General features: G+C 42.7%; 1 protein-coding gene across 2 annotated transcripts in view; it reads right to left on the minus strand.

The window, feature by feature from the left end:
- Cdc14a (cell division cycle 14A) overlaps positions 1-22,199 on the minus strand; it is a 150,131-nt gene that overhangs the window by 48,540 nt on the left and 79,392 nt on the right. For both annotated transcript variants that reach the window (XM_042681590.1, XM_042681580.1), the window contains exons 8-10: positions 16,519-16,606; positions 8,340-8,570; positions 3,112-3,250 (exon numbers count right to left, since the gene is read on the minus strand). In XM_042681590.1, the coding sequence (XP_042537524.1) occupies positions 3,112-3,250; positions 8,340-8,570; positions 16,519-16,606 (458 nt within the window). The remainder of the gene's footprint in view (positions 1-3,111; positions 3,251-8,339; positions 8,571-16,518; positions 16,607-22,199) is intronic.

The following is a 22,199-nucleotide window of genomic DNA, read 5'->3' on the forward strand; positions in this document are numbered from 1 at the left end:
AAAAATATCAGGAATGAAGCCAAGGATATATGTTGAACATTCCTCCTCTAAAACATACTTTATTCCAAATCCCAAATGCTCCAAAACCTGCAACTTTTTGAGTAGTGTCATTGATCTTAAAAAGTATCAGATACCAAGCATTGGAATATATAATACATGTATTCCAAACTCTGAAAAGCTCTGAGATCCGAAACACTGGAGAATTCTAAAGAATGAATACCAGCTTATCAGTTCTAGCTGGGTACAGCAATACCTACCTATAATCCAAGCACACCAGAGGCTGAGGGAGGATTATGAGTGTAAGACTAGCCTAGACTACATAGTGATTTCCTGGCCAGCTCTGGAGTGAGTGGACAGTGGACCTTAAACACAAAATTTTAGTTGGGGAGGGGCTGGGAAGGTGGCTCAGTGGTAGAGCGCTTGCCTTGCATGCCTGAGGCCCTGGGTTCGATTCCTCAGCACCATATAAGCAAAAAGAAAAAAGCCGGAAGTGGCGCTGTGGCTCAAGTGGTAGAATGCTAGCCTTGAGTGAAGAGCTGAGGGACAGCACCCAGGCCCAGAATTCAGGCCCCATGACCAGACCCAAAAAAAAAAAAATTTTTTAGTTGGGGAAAAGCAAGGCCCTGCGTTCGATTCCTCAGCACCACATAAGCAAAAAGAAAAAAGCCAGAAGTAGCGCTGTGGCTCAAGTGGTAGAGTGCTAGCCTTGAGCTGAAGAGCTGAGGGACAGCACCCAGGCCCAGAGTTCAGGCCCCATGACCGGACCCAAAAAAAAAAATTTTTAGTTGGGGAAAACCAAGCATAAGAGATCCACCGTCCAACATGGTGACTAGAGTTAATTACAATCTACTGTGTACTTGAAAACTGCTACCAGGGTAGATTTCAAGTGTGCTCACTGCAAGTAGATGATTTAAGTATAAAGAGGCAATACATATGCAAATATGTAAATTATCTTCATTTAGCCCTTCCATAATACATACATATTTCAAAACACCATGTTGTATACCCTAAATACATATAAACTCTTTGCTTGTCAATTTAAAAACCTAGTCAAAAGCGGGGGTGGGGGGGAGTCATCAGCAAACTTTTTTAAAATTATATTTATGTGATTTGCACTCTTCTTCAATTGCTCCGTTCAGATGCCTCTTTAATGAGCCCCCTTGGCATCACCTATTTAAAACTGCCTCTCCTCCGCCCTCTATTCTTCTTCCCTGGTTTATTCTGCATAGCATATGTCATCAGCAGAGAAGCTACATCATTGATGTATTTGTCTGCTGACATTTCTCCCCCACCCCAAAGCATTAGTGTGATAGGGGGGAAAAAAATTCTCTTTTGCTGCACCTTCCCAGTGGCTTTGCCTGATGGCTTTCAACAAATGCTTGTAGAAGAAAGGGAGAAGAAAAGAGGAATCCGGACCACCTGTGACATGATCAGAGGTCTTTTGGGAGTCACATGACCAGAAAAATGGAAGGTCACTGGAGGAATTGTGAACGTTGCAGAGGATTCAAACAGCAAACTCAACCACATAGAAATGCTACAGCTCCAATCTGGAAGGTCTGGGCCCTAGGTCATAGCACTATTGGAAGATGGTGGACCCCTTAAGAGATGGAACTTAAGGGAAGGGGTTAAGTTATTACAGTGTGACTTGCAGGGGATATTGGGATTCTGGCTCTTCTTCTATCTTCTGAGCTACCAGCTTTGCTCCACCACACACTCCCCACAATGACAAATTGCTTCAACACCAGCCCAAAGGCAACAGTGACCTCTGAAGCAAGGAGCCCCGGTTCAACTGCATTCTTTGGAAGGCGATCATCTTCAGTATTCATTACAGCAAGCTGATAAGATAGAAAAATAACTATTCCAAAGTTAGTTGTATAGGAATGCCGATCAACGTAGTCACTCCTGTGCTTTAGTGGGCAAACTATAGCATGACTTTCTTATCAGTCATTCCTCTAGGTCTCACTAATAAAGCAAGTGATTTCCTCAGGGCAGGTTCAAATCATCCTAATCATATGGATGCTTACTTAGGGCCTCTTTCTATGAAATTCATGATTGTTCATGAGAGAGAAAAGGAAAAGGAGAGAGAAAACTATTACAAGGATTGAACTCCGGGCGTTTTATCTTTATCTGTCCTTTAGCTTTTTCCACTCAAGGCTGGCATTCTACCCCTTGAGCCAGAGCTCCACTTCTGGCTTTTTGCTAGTTAATTACAGATAGGAGTCTCATAGATTTTCCTGCCCAGCTGGTTGCACATCTCAATCCCCACATCCCAGCCTCCCGAGTAGCTAAGATGATGGGCCTGTTCTCCCAGCACCCAGCTACACTCTTTCCTTGCTTACTCACCTAAACTGATTTAAATTACCCAGGAGTCATTATATGAGAGGAAATACTATGTGACCCAACACGAAAAGAAAAAAACAATGAAGATTCAGCTTATCAGAGATGGAAAACACTTTAAAGCTAGATGGAAATCAACCAGTACTGATTGCATCTCGATGGTAAGTTGTACCATTTTAAGAAACAACCAAAAGGTTGTATCCTAGTGGTTACATTTCCCACTAATGGGCTGGAGTTGGATAGAAAGGAAATGAATGCATGTAAATGAACGCGGTCATAAATCTACGGAGTGAAGGCAGGACCAGGCTGAAATCCTGCTCAAGCCTATTTCCTTCTTTGGTAACCTCTTGGCTATATTCAGAAGTCACAACTTCATTAGCAGCTCGTCAGTCATTGGTGGAGTTCAAATCTTATCAAATGTGCCTGACCTTAGTTGTGTGTGTGTGTGTGTGTGTGTGTGTGATTCTGCTTTTAGACATGCAAACAAAAGACTGAAAATTGTCAAGTGGGATGACACAAGAAAATTGCACAGTAGCCAGATCACACATAGAAAGTGACAGAAAAAGGGTAGGCAGCTCTGTGATGTTCTTCTGACTCTCACCTGATCGAGAAATACAAAAGGTACGAAGTTAGAACTCACTAGCTGTCAAGCCAACCACAACCAATCAGAGGCAGAGACTTCAGCAACAACACAGACATTCTGTAACCCTGGGCTTGCCATCTTCCTGCGAGGGGGGCGGGGGGTGGGGGAGGAGGGTAATAGACCATACTTACTCTTCCAGGAAGTGCTGCTGGGGTCCAATGATGGAGCCTGGCCGGCAAATTCTGATCCAAGCAATGATTTCGGCATGAGTAAACCTGTAGTGTTTCATTACATAACAGGCGATCAAGGTCCCTGTTCTTCCAAGGCCAGCTGGAAGGAGAGGAAAAGAGAAGAAAATCAAAGTATAAACAAATGTACCCACAAAATAGACTGAGGTTAGCTGGCACTGGTGACTCACACCTGTAATCCTGGCTACTCAGCTAGGCTGCAGCTGTGAAGGGGAAATACTGGATTAGGGTGACATTTCAAGTAGGTCACAAAGAAAGTTTAAGATGACCCATGAAGATAGGCACCAGTGGCTCATACCTATAATTCTAGCTACTCAGGAGGCTGAGATCTAAGGATGGTGGCTCAAAGCCAGCCTGGGCAGGAAAAGTCCATCAGAGTCCTATTTCCCATTAACCACTTAAAAGCCAGCCAGGAAGGTGTGGTTCAAGTGATAGAGTGCTAGTCTTTAACATAGGCAGGCCCTGAGTTCAACCCCAGCATACACACACACACACACACACACACACACACACACACACACACACACACACACACACACTAAGATATTTGCCAACTGGGAAACTGATACAAGGTCAATTTGATCTGTGGAAACATTTAAGTTCGAAAAGGAAAGCAGGAAAAGACAAGAGCCTCATTTCTTCATGTGTGTGAGCAACTTCTGTTTTTGAAGGGTCCTTGTGTCAGTTTTCCTCGTGTCAAATACTAAAAAGGACTCTTGCTCTGATCTTCCCAGTCCTTTGAATACATAGTATTTCAGCAAATCTGGGACAGCATCTCAACTCTAATAGCTCAATATACTCCATTACATAAGTTTGACTAAGTAAGAAAAAAAATCAGGCAATGACACACTATCAATTTTGAAACCCACCCTAATTTCAGAAGTGTTATCATATGAAAAAGGTATGTCGCCAAATGAGTGTGTCACACACCCTTTTTACATGACTGCTCCCCTTGGAACCTCTGTTGTTGGTTTTTTCCTAATTATCCTCCAATATGGAAATCTGTGCTTTATAGAGAACATATATACATCTATATTGCATATATATGCATCTTGTTTTCTTTTTAAGTCCCTTTCTCCTCAGAAAAGTAAGTAAAGCTGGCCTGAGCACTTGTGGTTCACACCCATAATCCTAGACCTACTTAGAAGGCTGAGATCTGAGGATCTCAGTTCAAAGCCAGCCCAGGCAAGAAAGTCCATGAGACTCTTACCTCCAGTGAATTACCGGAAAACCTGAAGGAGAGCTGTGGCTCAAGGGACAGTACCCAGGCCTGGAGTTCAAGCCCCACAACCAGCAAAGTAAATAAATAAAGAGTAAGGCTTAATATCGGTCTCAGTGGGGTTCTTCCTGTAACATAATTGGTCCTTGATACCTATTGTTGTTAATTACCTGACCAATAGGACAACACAACAGAGCATCCTGGAAGGGGAGTCAGAGGCCCAGTAAGTTTCTAGTTCCCCTGTCAGGGTCTCTGTCTAGAGATCAATGGCTTTCAGCATTCTCCTTGTGCTAGGTGTTGTATGGTGCCCTTGGTGAGGATCTGAGTCCTACTCATCACCAAAAAGGTGATGCAGAGAGAATTTTCCAGTTTCTCTGAAACTGAAGTTGCTTCCCCCCCTTTTAAAAAAGAGTCTATAATTTATTCTATAAAAAGAACCTATTTAGCACGCAATAGTTAGGAGCTCTTGCCGCAAGTGAACAGAATAGGAACACTTCACTAAGTTTCTATAAAAACTTTAACCAAAAAAAAAAAAAATATTAAAGCATCCATAATTAAAGGGCTCCCTGGCACAGCGTGACAAGAGGTTGATGGTGTTCTATTTATACCAAGTCAAACTCCAATTGTTTTATTGTGCCAGCCACTTTGCTGAAATCCCTGTCGAACATCAATAATCACATACAAGAACATCGTCGTACCAACTGTGTGTCTTCATTATTTCTGCTAGAAAATTCCAGTTCACAGCCATGCTGTGTGTGTGTGTGTGTGTGTGTGTGTGTGTGTGTGTGTGTGAGTGTGTGTTGGACTGGAACTTGCGTTCTTCAATTGGCTTTTTCACTCAAAGCTAGCTGTCTACCACTTCAATCATAGGTCCACTTCCAGCTTTTTGGTGGTTAATTGGAGATAAGAGTCTTATGGACTTTTCTGCCCAGGCTGGCATTGAACCATGATCCTCAGATCTCAGCCTCCTGAATAGCTAGGATTACAGGCCACTAGTGCCTGCCTACAGCCATGCTTCATCAGCCACCAAGTGGACCCACATTTCATCAAATTGACCCTAAGGTTTCACACCTTCCCAGCAAGTCAGTTTCTAGCTTGTCTCTGTTTTTCTTCTTCCTCCTCCTAGTTCAATTAAAATGCTGAGCGCTACTTGAATTCCCAGAAAATTAAGCTGACTTAATTAGGGCAGATGTCAAAATAATTAACAGGCTTATGGTAGATAAGTATGTAATTAAAAACAATACAGCTGTAATTAAATCAAAGGTGTGAGCCTTACAAAAAGAATCCTCCATGTATATGCAAGTGGATAAAACAAATAACAGTCTCAAAAAGATGCCACCACATATACATGTGGCCTTCCTGTATAAGAACTCACCCCAGAGCTGACAGAGTGAAATGTAATATGAAACAAATATATACAGTTCTTAAAAAGTAAATAGTCATAAGTCAAGAACATACAGAGAACACTGGTAACAAAAGTGTTTAACTCCAGGATTTTATTTTCCCAATGTTTCATAGACAATCAAGAAAGATATAGTGAGGCTGGTGCTGCCTATAATCCTAGCTACTCAGGAGACTGAGATTCTAAGAACTGAGATCCAAAGCCAGCTCCGGCTGAACAATCCATGAAACTCTTATATCCAATTAACCAGAAAAAGAAACAGGAGTAGAAGTGTGACTCAAGAGGTAGAAGACCAGCCTTAATCGAAAAAGCTAAGTGACAGCCCAAAGCCCTGAGTTCAAACCCCAGTAACAGCATACACAGAGAGAGAGAGAGAGAGAGAGAGAGAGAGAGAGAGAGAGAGAGAGAGAGAGAGAGAACAGATAACTGAAGTTTAGTGAAAGCTTTGAACTTCTTCATCCTTGAATCTGTCGACCCAACATATGGATTATTAATCTACAGATAAATTATATGGACTGATGTCACAAAACTGACATGCTAACAGAACCAATTAATTATCATAGGACAAACACTTTTATTTGGGGGATTTTTTTTGGTCACTCCTGGGGCTTGAACTCAGGGCGTAGGCACTGTCCCTGAGATCTTTTTGCTAAAAACTAGCACTCTACCACTCTGAGCCACAGCTCCACTTCTGGTTTTTGAGTGGTTAATTGGAGATAAGAGTCTCACAGACTTTCTTTCCCAGGCTGGCTTCAAACTGCAATCCTCAGATCTCAGCCTCCTGAGTAGCTAGGCTGACAGGCGTGAGCCACCAGCAACTAAACGATTTTTTTTTTAAATAACATGAAACTGAACTTTGAAAAAGGAAACATGAGTATTTTCCACAAAACCTTGGTGGCTGCTATATTCCCATTAGCTCTTAAGTTCTTTCTACAGATATTTGAAATACATAAAATAAACACAGGTGCTTTTCTTAGCTTTTCTTCCACCAAAATGAGATGGAGAGGGAAACATAGGGGGGAAATGAAACACACCGGGAACAAGCCAATTCTCCATCACCCCTGTAACTTGAGTGAGTGAGACCACCTTCCCAATGCCACGCCAGCCTTGTATCCAGAGAGGACGGGTGGGAACAGTGGACCTGCTGTCTGGAAGGTGTCCCGAGGAGGACTCAATCCTGCCCCTCTCTCTCTCCCTCTCTCTCTCTCCCTCTCTCTCTCTCCCTCTCTCTCTCTCTCTCTCAGCCTCTGGGAAATCACATCTTCCCTCTTATTGCTGCTCACATGCTCCACCAAGTACCTCCACCTACTCAAGTCTTAAACATAGAAACGAGGGCCTACAACACGGTATTTTAATTTCTGTCAGTACCAAAGCCACAGGCATCTGAATAAGGCAGTTACAGCAGCTTTAGGCACAGGAAAAGAACAGTTCCATCCCCAACACCTACTAGCCAATTAGCATAAAAGGCAACATTTCTCCCCACCCCCTCCCACCCAGACACAAAACCAAAAGAACAGCACCACCTAGTGGCTGTGTGTGAGAACGTGGAGGCTGCATCCCAAGCTGGCCAACATCACATCACCAAAGTCAAACATCCAGTAAAATTATCTTCTACCAGGCCAGCAAATCTAAAGTGGATTGTGAGCCTCCTTCAAGTCTCATGGGCGAGGACAAATGCCACTAGCTCTCTGGGTAGCTGACACTGGGTTTTCAGATGAAATATAGAATGGAGGTCCCAGACCACATAAAAGTATTCACTAGCCAAGCACTGACGGCTCACACCTCTAATCCTAGCTACTCAAGAGGCTGAGATCTGAGGATCACGGTTCAAAGTCAGCCTGGGCACAAAAGTCCGTAAGACTCTCATCTCCAATTAACCACCTAAAAACCGGAAGTGAAGCTGTGGCTCCAAGTGGAAGAGCTAACCTTGAGAGAAAAAAAAAAAAAAACTCAGGCTCAGTGCCCAGGCCCTGAGTTCAAGCCCAATAGCCAACAAAAGAAAAAGTACTCATTCTTTGTGTAACACTCAAATTTCACTGGGAATCCTACATTTTTACTTGCTAAATCTGACAAGCCTGTAATTACTATGTTCTGAACAACTTCATCCCCCCCAAATATCCACCCCGACAAGTCGTTGAGTTCATCCAGAAGTAGGCTCCCATTAGTAGCAAGTAAGACAGTGGCCAGAAGATATTCTGTTCCATAGAGGAAAAGAAAAATGAGCAGGTGGGAGGCAAGCACTAGTGGTTCCTATCTGTAATCATAAGGCTGAAATCCAGAGGATCAAAGCCAACTTGGGTAGCAAAGTTTATATAAGACTCCATCACCTAAATAATAAAAAAAAAAAACCTGGGCTGGAATGTGGCTCAAGTGGTAGAGCACCAACCAGCAAGCAAGTGTGGTGATATAGACTCCTTATGGTTTCCTGAGGTCCCAACTGGCTCTGCTGAAGTTCTCTGTGATTTGGGGAGGAGGGGGAAGAGGGGGAGGAAGGGGAGTTCCATCGCAGGCAGTGACCCCACACACACACACACAGGCCATGGCGCTCACCTTTGCAGTGGACAGCGATGGCCCCGGTGGTATTCTCGCAGATGTTCAGGAATCTCCGCACGATGTTGTCGCTGGGCGTGCTGCCATCGATGAAGAAGAGGTCGTAGTGCTCGAAGCCCGCGTCGGTGAAGCGCTTCGCCTCGTAGATCTTCTTGTTGAGTCTCACGATGGCCGTCACGTTATGCTTTTTGAAATAAGGGAAGTAGGCTTCGGGGGCGTGAAGAGGATAACCTTTAAAGCAATAAAATAAAAGGAGAAGAGGAGCCATAAGCCACAGGTGTGCCTCTCAACTTGCAGTGCTCTGACACACAAAACCCTCAACCATCACCAGGGCAGAGCACAAGGGACCCTGGAAGAAAAGCGTGCTATGTATGCAATCTGCATCAATAGCAACCATCAGATGAGGTGAAGGCAAAATGTTAAGTATTAACGTTCCAACCCTCAACCTCGAGGATTTCAATCCTAGAACATCCATCCTCCAGCCCTCGCCACAGAAATAAAAGACATCCCATAAGCTGTACTGTGTCCACATCACAAGCCAATTTGGAAAGAGTCTTTGGAGATTTATTTCCCCTCATGCATTATGCTTTATTGAGCAAATACACTTCAACTACAGTCAGAGCGTTTATGCCAGAGACATAGCGTCCATCCATCATATAATCCCCAGCAAAACTGGTTCATGACTCTTAATAACAATGGAAAGAATAATAGAGTTACTGAGAGTAGATCTGTGTGTGTATGCGGGGCTTGAACTCAGGGCCTGGGTACTGTCTCTTAGCTTTTTCACTCAAGGCTAGTACTCTACCATTTAAGCCACAGTTCTACTTCTGGCTTTGTAGTGATTAACTGGAAGTAAGAGTCTCACAGACATTCTTGCTCAAGCTGGCTTTGAATCATGATCCTCAGGTCTCAGCCTCTTGAGTAGCTAGGATTACAGACATGAGCTACCAGCCCCCAGCTGACAGTAGATTTTAACCAACAACAACAACAAAAAGATAAATGTGCGGGGCACACACCTGTAATCCTAGCTACTCAGGAGGCTGAGATCTGAAGATCATGGTTCGAAGCCAGCTGGGGCAGAAAAGTCCCCTGAGTCTCTTCTCTCCAATTAACCACTCAAAAACTGGAAGTGGCACTGTGGCTCAAGTGGTAGAGAACTAGCCTTGAGCACATAGAGGCTCTGGGACAGTTCCAGGCACTGAGATCAAGCCCCAGGACACACAAAAATAACATAATTATTAATTGAGGAAAAGAAGCTGAAAGCATAACATTCGGGTGGATATATATTTTTTTTCTTTTTTGTCAGTCATGCGGCTTGAACTCTGGGCCTGGGCGCTGTCCCTCAGCTCTTCAGCTCAAGGTTAGCACTCTACCACTTGAGCCACAGCGCCACTTCCAGTTTTCTCCTGCTTAAATGGAGATAAAAGTCTCACGGACTTTCCTGCCCGGGCTGACTTTGAATGGCGATCCTCAGATCTCAGCCTCCTGAATAGCTAGGATTACAGGTGTGAGCCACCAGCGCCCAGTGGATATTTTCGTTTACAGAGGGGAAAGGAGACACTGAATGTGCAAATGGCCTCAGAGCTGCAGAAGCAGCTGGGCTGCAGATCTACTCTTGGCCTGTCAAAGTGATCAGCAGGGAGTTTGACCACTGCAAACCTGGCCTAGCAGCCCCAAGGGTTAGGGGGTCTCATTGCTCAGCTATAGAATTATCCCATCGGTAAACCATCCAGAGTCTACTAATGGATGGCCATCCTGGTGAGCAGACCGACCTCATCAGGGATTGATTCACCACGGCGGACTCCTGGGGTGGCAGCCAGAGGCCAGCACAGAGAAGCAGAGGCTCCACTGCACCCGTGGCTACGTGTCCTTCTGTCTTGGCTTTGGCTTGTACTGCTCTCATTTTCTCTCACCTCCAAACTGACCCTGGGTGCCATCGCTTTGTGGTCTAGGGGGTCTAGAGATGACCCCCTGTTTTTCCTGTTGGCTTCCAAATGGAAAGGCCTACCGGCAAACCAGAGATGTGGGCACCTGCTGTTTCCTCCATAATGTTCTGGATTCTTCCTTGTTGTCTTTTGTTCTCTTCTCTCCTCTCTTTTCTCTCTTTCTGTAACAAACTCCTTCTATTAAACATCCTCTACTCAAAATACCTGTTTTGGTCTCTTCCTACCTGGATCTTGCAAATACACTTTCCAGGCAGGAAAATCAGGAACATTCTAGATCGCCTATGAGCACTACCAGCTCAGGATCTAGATAATGAACTAAGCCTCATTCTAGAGCCTTCTTTTAGAGTCTATGGTCTAGTTAACATATTTCAATCAATGCCTGTATAGTTGCATTTGCCACCGTTGATTCCTACCGCTTGCAACGTGTGGCCAAAGTTACACAAAAGATGTGAGGCAGAATTAGAAGGCAGGCCTAGCAAAGCCCAGCCCAGAACTGCGATTTCCATCAGCCATGCCACTTTGGGGCAAGCAGGTAACACAGAATATACTTAACACCTCCTGTGTAGAAACAGCAACTTATGCACACACGAAAACATAGGCTCTTCTGTTAACAAACAAACAACAGTCTGTTTTTCTGCTTGGTTTCTTTGCTCCAATTGCTTTCCACAATGAAGTAAGAGCTTCTGCATGAGGCGAGGAATGGGAAGGGAAAGGACTTTAACTACATGGGAAGCCTTCCTCGGGTGTGCTAGGCTGATGGGAGCCTCTGCCTTTGGGTGCCTGACACCTCCGTACCTCCATTTGCTCACTCCATAGTCGGATGTCAACTCACCCCTCACCTTCCTACCGCCACAGCTGGAAGAACTTCTCATTTTCACTCAAGTCTGAACTCAGAGCCTCATGTTTGTTCAGCTCTGACTCCTCAAAACTGATGCTCCACCACCGATGCCTCCTGCCCTGTTTTCTGCTGGTCATTTTGGAGTTGGAATCTCACACGGACTTTTCTAACTGGACTGGCTTCTAATCAGGATCTTCTAGATCTCTGCCTCCTGGGTAGCTAGTATTATAGGCTTGATGCACCATCACCCAGCTGTGCTCTTTTTTTTGTTTGTTTGTTTTAAGATCAATTTCCACCAGGAGTAAGCAGAGAATTTAGCTAACACAGCTAAGCAGACTATTAAAAGAAACAACGGCTATCTTTTATTAAAAGAAACAATGGCTATCTTTTGAGAAAAGGACATTGGACATACTTTTGAAAATAGGGCAACAGGACACCAGGATAATAAGAACTATCATTATCACATGCAAAGTTTACTAGTCACTGACTATGTCCCAAGCATGAACTTCACTAAGATAGTCATGAGAATTCACTCACAGACCGGTTCTCAAGTCCACTGCCAGGAACGCCAACTGTCCCTGGCACACATAGCTCGTAAGAGGTACAGCCAGCCTCTGAAACTCAAAATGAGACTCCCAACACCTGTGCCACAGCCGATTTCAAGTAAAACTTGCCTTGATTCTGTGTATTAGGCTTTCTGCTAGGAGGATACAATTTGAAATATTAAGAACTGTACTTCCTTGAGTTAATAAGCAGGATGTTTTGACATCCTTAAGATTGTTTCAAATTCACTGAAACCAACATATAATGAAAATAACCTGTGACCTCTCACCAACTGTTTGGGGGTATCATCGGTGTATTGGATGCCTCTCTATACAGGAGCTTTAGCAATATTCACCTCCCTGGGGAACCCTCAGATCACCAAAAGTGACGGGTCACACTTCCGGCCCTTACTCCATCTGGCCACTAGATGGTGCTATGGCCTTAGCCAGGGACAGGCCCAGCCCAGGAGGTGAGCAGACCACACATAGAAATTCTCAATTACCAGGTTTAAAAAAAAAAAAAAAAAAAAGTATCTTCTATACATAGCTGTCCAGTCCCTTCTTTTTAAAAATAGGAAATTAAAACAAACAAACAAAAAAAGCAAAGTTAAATAGAAGTCCACCAGGTAGGCCATTATTAAAAGCATAAAGAGCAGAGCAATGTCTGAAAACAACAAAATATGTCGACTAGGTGCCTTAATGATAAAAGTCGTAATCATACTGTCTGCTAGCCTACTCTGTGCCTGCCGCTGTCCAGACCCTGCTTCATAAGACATCTCTCCCCTAGCTAAATGGCTGTGATGTGAATCCCACGGTAATGGGGAGCTCCCCAAGGTTCACCCCATTGCCAGACAGAGCCAGGCTTCCACCTGCCTGGGTGTACCGGCCATCTCCTACCCAATGAGCAGAATGCTGCTGAAACAAAATGGAGTTTCTGTGTCAAGCTACATCCCTCCCCGTGTGTGTGTGTGTGTGTGTGTGTGTGTGTGTGTGTGTGTAGAAGTGAGAATAAGATTGCCTCTTAAAGTATTTTCTTAAACTAAGTACTACTGGCTCACTCCTACCTACTCAGGAGGCTGGAATCTAAGGGTCAAGATGGGAAGCCAGCCTGGGCAGGAAATTCTATGAGAGTCTTACCTGCAATAAACCACCACTACCAAACACACACACACACACACACACACACACACACACACAGGCCAGAAGTGGAACTGTGGCTCAAGTGCACAAAAGGTGAGGGAAAGAACCTGAATTCAAGCCCCAAAACCAGTGCCAAAAAAAAACAACACTTTTTTTTCATCTGAAACCTAAAAGAGCTACTCCATTCTAGGGTTATCTTTCCCTGATCAGTGCAAAGGTGTTAAATAAAGCCAGGAGAATCAAGGCACAATGAACCTCTAGCTAACCTCTATTGGCACCAACGTACCCTTAAGACTCTTAAAAGTAAATTGTGCTAGGAATTTTAAGGCTTTCTTTAGATTTATCCTAGCGATAGCTATTTGATTAATTCCTTTTAAACCTCAACTTTTCTACTAACACACCCCTAAAGATCACTTCCTGCTTTCTCAGGAAACATAGAGTTTCTCAAAGATGTTTGTTTTGTTTTTGCTTTTGTTTTTGATGTTGTTTAAAAGGGAATGTACCAGCCTGGTACCAGTGGTTCACACAGTAATCCTAGCTACTCAGGAGGCTGAAATCTGAAGACCACGGTTCAAAACCAGCCCAGGCAGATAAATCAAAAGACTCTAATCTCCAACTGATAAGTAAAAAGCCAGAAGTGAATGTGTGGCTCAAGTAGTAGAGCACCAGACTTAAGTATAAAAGTCAAGCATTTTAAGAGAGCTTTGTTTTCAAACTAGAACTCAAATTGTAATTTCATTTTTTTGTAATTTCATTTTTAAAAGCTGAATGTAAAATAACTGGGTTATAGTATACAATAATAAACTCTAACACCAAAAAAAAATTAATTAGATGGACCAAAAAGATTTTTAAAGATTTTTACAGTTAAGAATCACTATACTCAATCCCTGGCACACACACACACACACACTCACACAGCATACATAACCTGTCCAGTCATTTCTTTCTAAGAAGTTAGAGGGGGGAAAAAGGTGCCAAAAAGCTATACAACTTTTGCCAGGCAGATTAGTTTTTAAAAGCTGAAAAGCTATAAACAACTTACAATTCATTCAAAAATAAATTACCAAAATTATGCCCCAGTGATACAGGAGACTACTACACAATGAGAAAAACTACATCTATCTATATTTGCTTCCACAAAAGGCGGTCTATGTTAAGTGGGAAGCGCGAAGAGACAGTCATTATGCTGCGAACCCACGTTTGTTTAAAAAATAGTATAAATATATGTGTACACAGACATATGCTACTGAGAGAGTTAAGATGTGTCTGAGTAAAATGAAGAGAGAAGCAAAGAGAGAAAAGGCACCAACACCCTGTCTCCAACTAGTAAAACTAGTAAACTCCAGTAGAATTATAGGTTTACTTTTACATGCTTTTTTATTAGGTCATCTACATTTTCTTCTTTTTCAAAAGAGAGCATGCATTCGCTCTATAAAACAAACTTTGAAGTGACTTATTGTGGCTTTTGTCCTCTATTTAAAAAAAAAAAAAAAAACCTTGGGTAAAACAACGTGAATGCCAAATAGGGAAATTCTTTCCACTTTGCCAAATGACTGTCCATCAACGTAGCCACTTCTGAAACAACACTGAATCAGGTAATTTTGTACACAAGGCAGGCTTCATCAACCCTGGGCTTGAAAGACTGTCAGAAAACAACTTTCCTCAAGCACTCAAGCTATTCTTCCTACCAACCAACCAGGGGTTACTTAATCGGTGTCCAGCAGTAGGGAGGAGAAGACTTAGTAGCTCAAGACTGAGAGATTCTAATTCTGGCTGCTCTGTTTGCTAGCTTCACTCTCTAGGGCAAGGTTGTCTATCTAGTGAAAAGAACATGATTCAAGCAGTATCACCTGGCAGGTAATAGGACATGATATGCACACACTTATGGAGACCCACGCATTAAAAAATCTAAACACATGGAGAGCAATATATAAAACTAGATTTTTATTTATTTTTTGGTGAGTTGTGGGCCCTGAACTCTGGGCCTGGGTGCTGTTCCTCAGCTCTTCAGCTCAAGGCTGAAGCGCTCTACCACTTGAGCCACAGACCACTTCTGACTTTTTCTGCTTATGTGGTACTAAGGAATCGAACCCAGGGCCTCATGAATGTAAGGCAAGCACTCTACCACTGAGCCACCTTCCCAGCCTCTAAAACTAGATTTTTGAAGGAAGAAAAAGGAGAAAAGAGGAGGAGAAGAAAAGAAGGAAGAAGAGAAGATGAAGGAGGAGAAGAAAGAAGAAATCTCAACCAATCTAATGACTCCAAACTAGATTCCCTAAGAAAACTGGCATTCTACCTCTATGACCCGATAGAACAATAAAGATTATGTTCCTTTTCATTTTATGTACTTTCAATTAATTAAATTTTTGATGGCTATCATTACTTATTATCTAAGCAATGTAACAGATGAAAAAAATGAATAAAGTAGAAAGTATTAATTGAATCCCATGTTCATTCAGGAAACACAAAACATTTTGTGGGTTACATGACTCACACATAATCCTGTAATCCTAGCTACTCAGGAGGCTGAGATCTAAATATCCTGATTCAAAGCCAGACTAGACAGAAAAATCTGAGACACTTTTATCATCAGTTAACTATCAAAAAGCCAGAAGTGGCACTGTGGCTCAAGTGGTAGAGTGTCAGCCTTATGCAGGAGTGCTTAGGCCTTGTTCATAGCCCAATACCAACACACACACACACACACACACACACACACACACACACAATGGTGGTTTGCTTTTTAAATTTCCTAAATATATATTCTTGTTACTACATATACATATGCTGGAAATATTTCAGTATTTCAGTTACTGTCACTGAGGACATTGTTACATAGTGTTTCAATGGAACTAAATACAGCAATGTTGTAGCAATGTTTAGAAGTCCATATCAGGGTTGAAGAACTAGTTCTGCTTCTTAGTATGTGCCCTAGGGAGAGTTCCCCACTAATAAGCCTCCATTTCCTCCTCTGTAAAACAGAGATAATAGTATGGACATCTCACAGCTATGTGAATACTGAACTAATGCTGTGTTTGGTTAGAAAAAGCAACAAGGGATAAGCACTTGATAAATGATAATAATGATGATGCTGTCAGTGTGGGGGCCATCTTCCTCCTCCTCCTCCTCCTCCTCCTCCTCCTCCTCCTCCTCCTCATCATCATCATCATCATCATCATCATCATCATCATCATCATCATCATCATCAGAATTATGGCAGGAATTCAGCAATCTACTCAATGGCTTGACCAGTTTGTCTCTGGGACTCAGAAACTTCTTTAATAACTTGTTCAGATAAAGCAAACATTAGATAATACATAGAGAGATAGATGACAGGTGTATATAGAGAGAAAGATATGTGTGTGTGTGTGTGTGTGTATACATGTGTGTGTGTGTGTGTGTGCATACAATCAACCTACAAGTTTATATTGTTTTAAAACAAAAGATTGTAACGCCATCTACTGGAAGTTAAACATTTAATACACAAGTTACTACTATTTTTGATTTTTCGTTATGAATAAATATTCTTTGAAATATCACCAAAGGAAATAGGTGTATCTGGGAAATTAAGGAAACTGTACTAAAGTGAACATTTAGATGGTGGAATGGGAGAATGATGGGTGGGGTGGCCGATTATCACCAAACACTTAGATGGGCATGATAATTGTAATCCCCTTGTACAACCTTGTACAACCAAATAAAAACAGACCTACCATTTTCGATTTTGCTTTTAGGATGAGGTCCACTGAATGCTAAAAATTTTCCTGGAACAATCCAATTGAAGTCACCATTTTCAACTCGCTGGCAGAAGATTGTGGGAAAAAAAAGAAAAGAAAAAGACTTTACAATTCTTATACAATTTAAGAAACCTTTACAAATAAAACTGCCTTTCATGTTAATACTAGACTTCTTGGACCTACAAGATAGTACACCACCATGTTATTTGGCTCTCAAAATACTCCTTGTGTGTTTGATCCATTTCAGAAAATGTCCTATCCAGACTTAAGACAAGCTAGTCTATTCTATAAAGCAAGTTTGTCTCCTGGCTATTCTGCAAGGAACTAAAACAGAAATTAACAATGAATACAGGGAGGTGACAGAAATAAGAAGTAAGCGTTTTCCGTGAACACAGTACACAGACTTTAACCAATAAAAAAAAAAATAGCATAAACACTAGGTTCATGATGAACACACTCCCAAATATTTTCCATTTTTGTGGACAGCTACATGCTGATTTAAGACTTCGAAGGGTCAGGAGGCAGGAGGGCGGGGCTCAGATTTCTTACCCCTGGAGGTCCACCACAAATCCCAGTCAGATAAGGTGACCTGCAGGGACTGCCAACCTAAACAAGGGTCAGCAATAAAGGCGAGTGCTTAATCACCCTACAGGGAGGCCGAAAGAAGGCGTCTGGGTGCTGGGAATGTGGTAGAGTGCTCGCCTAGCATGCGTGAAGCCCTGGGCTAGATTTCTCAGTACCACGTACACAGAAAAAGCCGGAAGTGGCGCTGTGGCTTGAGTGGTAGAGTGCTAGCCTTGTGCAAAAGAAGCTCAGAGACAGTGCCCAGGCCCTGCGTTCAAGCCCCAGGACTGGAGAAAAAAGAAAAAAGAATAGAATGCACACAATCCTCCCACTGAATTTCCAAGGGATATCTCCTTAGCTTTGAAATACTAGTTATTTTGAAGCAGGTTTTGGATTACCATGAAACCAAATAAAACCCATCTATGAGCTGACTTTGATCACCACTGGTCAGCCTCTAGTCTATCTACACTCTGAGAGGGATTCAAAAAAATGGTTTAAGAGACCTGTGCTGGTGTAATCCTAGCTACTCAGGAGGCTGAGATCTGAGGATCGAGGTTCAAAGTCAGCAATGGCAGGAAAGTCCACATAAGACTCTTATCTCCAATTAACCACTAAAAAAAAACACCCTGAAGTGGAGCTGTGGCTCAAGTGGTAGAGTATTAGCATTGAGCAAAACTGCACAAAATGTATGTATTCCTCTTTACTTCTTTCTTCCCTGGGGCCTGACCCCAGGCCTCTTGGTCTCCATCTTGGGACAGAACCTCCTATGATTGCCCAGCGGTGGGAATCTGAGCTGAGTAGAGTCTGTACTCTAAGAACTCTGTATAACTCAATTGTGGAATCATTATTAAACAAACTGGAATACTGCCATCAAGAAAAAGCTAGCACCACTCCTTTATTTGCTTACATTACGCATTATGATTGGCAGACAAATCAAAACTTGACTATATAATGTTCCCTTTCGAAGGCTGGGTGTATCTTTTTCTGTGCTTCAAAGGTGGTAACCGAAGCTTGACCTGACACCTTGGGAAGGTCTGCACGTCATTCATCTAGTTGTAATAAGCGTAACATTTCCCTCATGCCCTAAGTCTCGAGAGATTCAATGAGTGTTGAGTGCACACATGTTGCTACTTATTTACAACAATTTGAAGACAGAATCCAATATACAACTCTTTAGCGCAATTAACCATTTTCTTATTTAACTAAAATAGTCTCAAAGTAATGATTCCCACATTGCTCTTGAATCATGATGAAGCTTAAAACACTAAACTATTTAAAACTTCACCAATAAGAGTATGTGCTAATCATCTAAAGAATAAAACCAAGTCTAGAAGGGAAAAAAGCAAGTCCCTACGTTCACGATATCTGTGTCCTTGGCCACCAATGTAAATAAATATATTGTGTCCGATCATTTTATTTTGATGATGCACAAATGGCTGGTTAAAAAGTAGCCTTTGGGGCTGGGGGGGGGGGGGGGGGAATGGGAGGAGAGGGATGGTAAGGGGAAACAAAGGAGGAGGCAACAATGGTTGATAAGAAATATACTCATTACCTTACTCATGTAATTGTAACTCCTCTGTATGGTACTTTCACAAAAAAAAAAAAAAAATTAGTAGTAAAAAAAAGGTAGCCTTTTATATAGCCGAGTGCCAGTGGGTCACCTGTCACCCTAGTTATTCAGCAGACTGAGATCTAAGGATCACAGTTCAAAGCCAGCCCAGGCAGGAAAATCCATGAAACTCTTACATCTAATTAACCACCAGAAAGCAGGAAATGGAGCTGGGTCTCAAAGTGGTAGAGCGCTAAGCTTGAGCGAAAGAGCTCGGGGACAGCACCCAGGCTCTGAGCTGAAGCCCCATGACCAGCAGAAAATAAATAAATAAATAAATAAAAATAAAAAGTAACCTTTTATAATCAAACACATGAAAGAGAGGCAGTGTTCCCTTAAGACACGTTCACTCAGGAAACCAAAGGAATATGTCAGTAAATCTTCCTACTCAAAAAGATAAACATTAGATCATCTCCAGCTGTGTTTAGCAGTTTGGATAAGGTTAATGGAATAAAGAGATTTAGGTCTCAGATTTTAAAACCTGGAGAGAAAAAACATAACAAGCAAATGGCAGCTTTTAAGATTTTTAACTCCCATTTCCTGCAGAGAGAACAAGAAAGATTCCCTTTCCTAATTTTTTTTTTCTATTTCTCCCAATTTTATCCTGTTACACTAAAATAAACCCTGGCTGAAGCTGTCACCTTGTGGGACTCTCTGTAGAATGAGGCCCTTTGAAATGTATGTCCTGTGGGGAGATCAAGGGCCTAGGATTTTGCGTGGGAATCAGGAAGTTAAGGGAACCCTCAACTATCATCTATGATAGAGCCCAGGGAGCCCACGTCTGGAAGTGAATATCACGAGTCTGGGTCCTTCTCCAAGGCATGTACAAGCAAACCCAGAAAACATCTCTAAAGCACAGCTCCTTAAAAAGTACAGAGAAGATAAAATAAAATTAACCATAAAATAGATGCCAACGAGCTCACTCAGTTTACTTCATCCCAGCAATAAGAGATAGGGAAAAGCCCAGGCAGGGAAGTCCTTGAGACTCCAACATTCCACCAAAAAGCCAGAAGCGCAGCTGTGGCTCAAGTGGTAGAGCACTAGCCTTGAGCACAAAATCTCAGGGAGAAAGCCCAGGCTCCGAGTTCAAACCCCAGGCCCCCCCCCCCCCCCCCGCACACACACACACACAGAGTATAGTTGGTTAAGCAATACTTTAAATTAAAAAAAAAGCCACTGTTGAGAAACAAGATTGTAGATGGTTGACTCTCTAATTCGTCAGATAACAGTATTGCTCCTGAAGCTGATATATTGAAAATGTGCCATTCTTCACTTTAACTCACGATTCTTCCATCCACAAAAGAAATTCAGCCTATTTTTCTTGAATAGCTAACTCTCCCAGCACACGCATAAATGTAATTGGACTGAAAGGCAGGAATTTTCACAATTCTAAGAAATACATCTATGTCTCTATTGTGTGCTCACAAATACATCTTTGAGTCCAAACCCTAAAAAGTATTTGGCCTATTTGCAATTGAAGGTCAATCCTACAGTAAAATGGGGAAGATAGCCAGGTGCTGGAGCCACAAGCCTATAATCCTAGCTACTAGCTTTGAACACACATAAAAAAGCTCAGAGCATCCAGGCCCTGAGTTCAAGCCCCAGGACCCGGCACACACACACACACATACACACACATACACACACACACACACACACACACACACACACACACACACACACACACGATCGTCCTCAAGGTTGACAAATCAATGGATTGAAAGTTTTGAGACCAGTTCCTTCTCTTGACAGATTTTTTTTCTGTCAAGTTGGATAAGCAACTTTGAAGCACAATTTGACAATCACTCAAACACCAGCTAAATCTTTATTACATAGCAAGGATTGTGACTTGATGCCACACATAAACTGCATTCATCTCTGCATTTAATGGAGTTGTAGATAAGCAAGAATGATAGAAATATGTAACACAATTACTGTAGCAATTGAGAACTCCACTGTAAGGCTCCACTGTTTGCCATGTAGCTCAATTAATCCATGAGCTGGTGGTACTATCATTTCAGTTTTATCCATTCATCTTAGCTATATGCCACCAGGCAAGTATATAAGAGGTATAAAGGTTACAGAGGTGACACAAAGAGACAGAGACAGAGAAAGAATTACTGGTCTTAGGGTGGAACTCAGGGTCTGAGCACTATGTCTCAGCTTTTATGCTAAAGGCTGGTGCTCTACCACTTGAGCCACAGCTCCACTTCCTGCTTTTTGGTGGTTAATTGGAGATAGGAGTCTCATGATCTTTCCTGCCCAGGCTGGCTTCCAACTGTGATCCTCAGATCTCAACCTCCTGAGTAACTAGGATTACAGGCATAAGCCCCTGGCACCCACCTACAATGTCTTTTTAAATATTTAGTTTAAAAGTGCATTCCTTATATTTTCCTAACTTTAGAACCAATGAATGAAAGCTAAGGGAGCTGGGCTCCATTACCTAAATACAAATAGGCTTTAAAGACAGGCACTTTATGAGCTTAGAGCAAAGTCAATATTTGGGTTGTTTGGGTTTAAATTAAGTTTCCACATCCTTTGGCTTTAAATAATAAAGTCTAGATTATTAATTTAGATCTACTTCTGAGCCAGATGTCATGGAGGAGGAAACTACTTTGCCTCTGTGAGCAACAGCTGGGAAAGGGAGAGGGAGAGAGAGAGAGAGCTGGGGCAGGGAGGGAGGGGGGAGCAGGAAGGGAGCAGTTGGATGTGGGGTGCTCAGGACTCTGCGGGGCTGCTCCACAACCAGACCTGTCATACTTCTGCTGATACAACACAGCCAAGAAGCGAAAACACAGTCAAAGTCTGCTGATGCCACTCTAATGCAAAAATGTGTCCAACCAGAAATCATGAGGCCCTACAGAATAGCAGAGTAGCCAGCAGCTCAGTGGCTCACACCTGTAATCCTAGCTACTCAGGAGGCTAAGATCTGAGGATCATGGTTCAAAGCAAGGGCATCCATGAGACTCTGATCACAAACAAGGTACAAAAAAAAAAGTCCAGAAGTGAAGCTGTGGCTCCTCTAGCCTTGAGCAAAAAAACAGCTCAGGAACAGTGCCCAGGCCACAGAGTTCATGCCCCAGGGCAGGCAAAAAAAGAAGAAGAAAAGAACAAAAGAACAGCAGAGTATCAGGGGAGGGGCAGGGAGAGACAGGACTGGCCACGTGGCTGGAGAAAGATGGCCAGAGAGGGAGAGGAAGAAAAATGCAAGCCATAGCACCTTACAAAGTTAGGGAAAGTTCTCAGGTTTCCAGGACTAGAGAATGGCTGCGCAAGAATTCAGGAGGTGGCCTGAACTGGCGAGAGAAGTCGTTGTGTTGGCAAGAGAAGTTCTAGTAGAACTGTCATGGTGGAGGTCAGAGCGGAATTAGTTCTTGACACTGTTCTTCTTGCAAGAAGTCTGGAGGTGAAAGAATAAACAGGGACCACACAATAATTAAAGATTGGGGGGGGGGGGGGACGTGGAATTGCTTGGGACAAGGTA

This window comes from Dipodomys spectabilis, unplaced genomic scaffold (assembly GCF_019054845.1).
Source record: "Dipodomys spectabilis isolate Male_0828 unplaced genomic scaffold, ASM1905484v1 ptg000002l, whole genome shotgun sequence".
Classification (NCBI taxonomy): Eukaryota; Metazoa; Chordata; class Mammalia; order Rodentia; family Heteromyidae; genus Dipodomys; species Dipodomys spectabilis.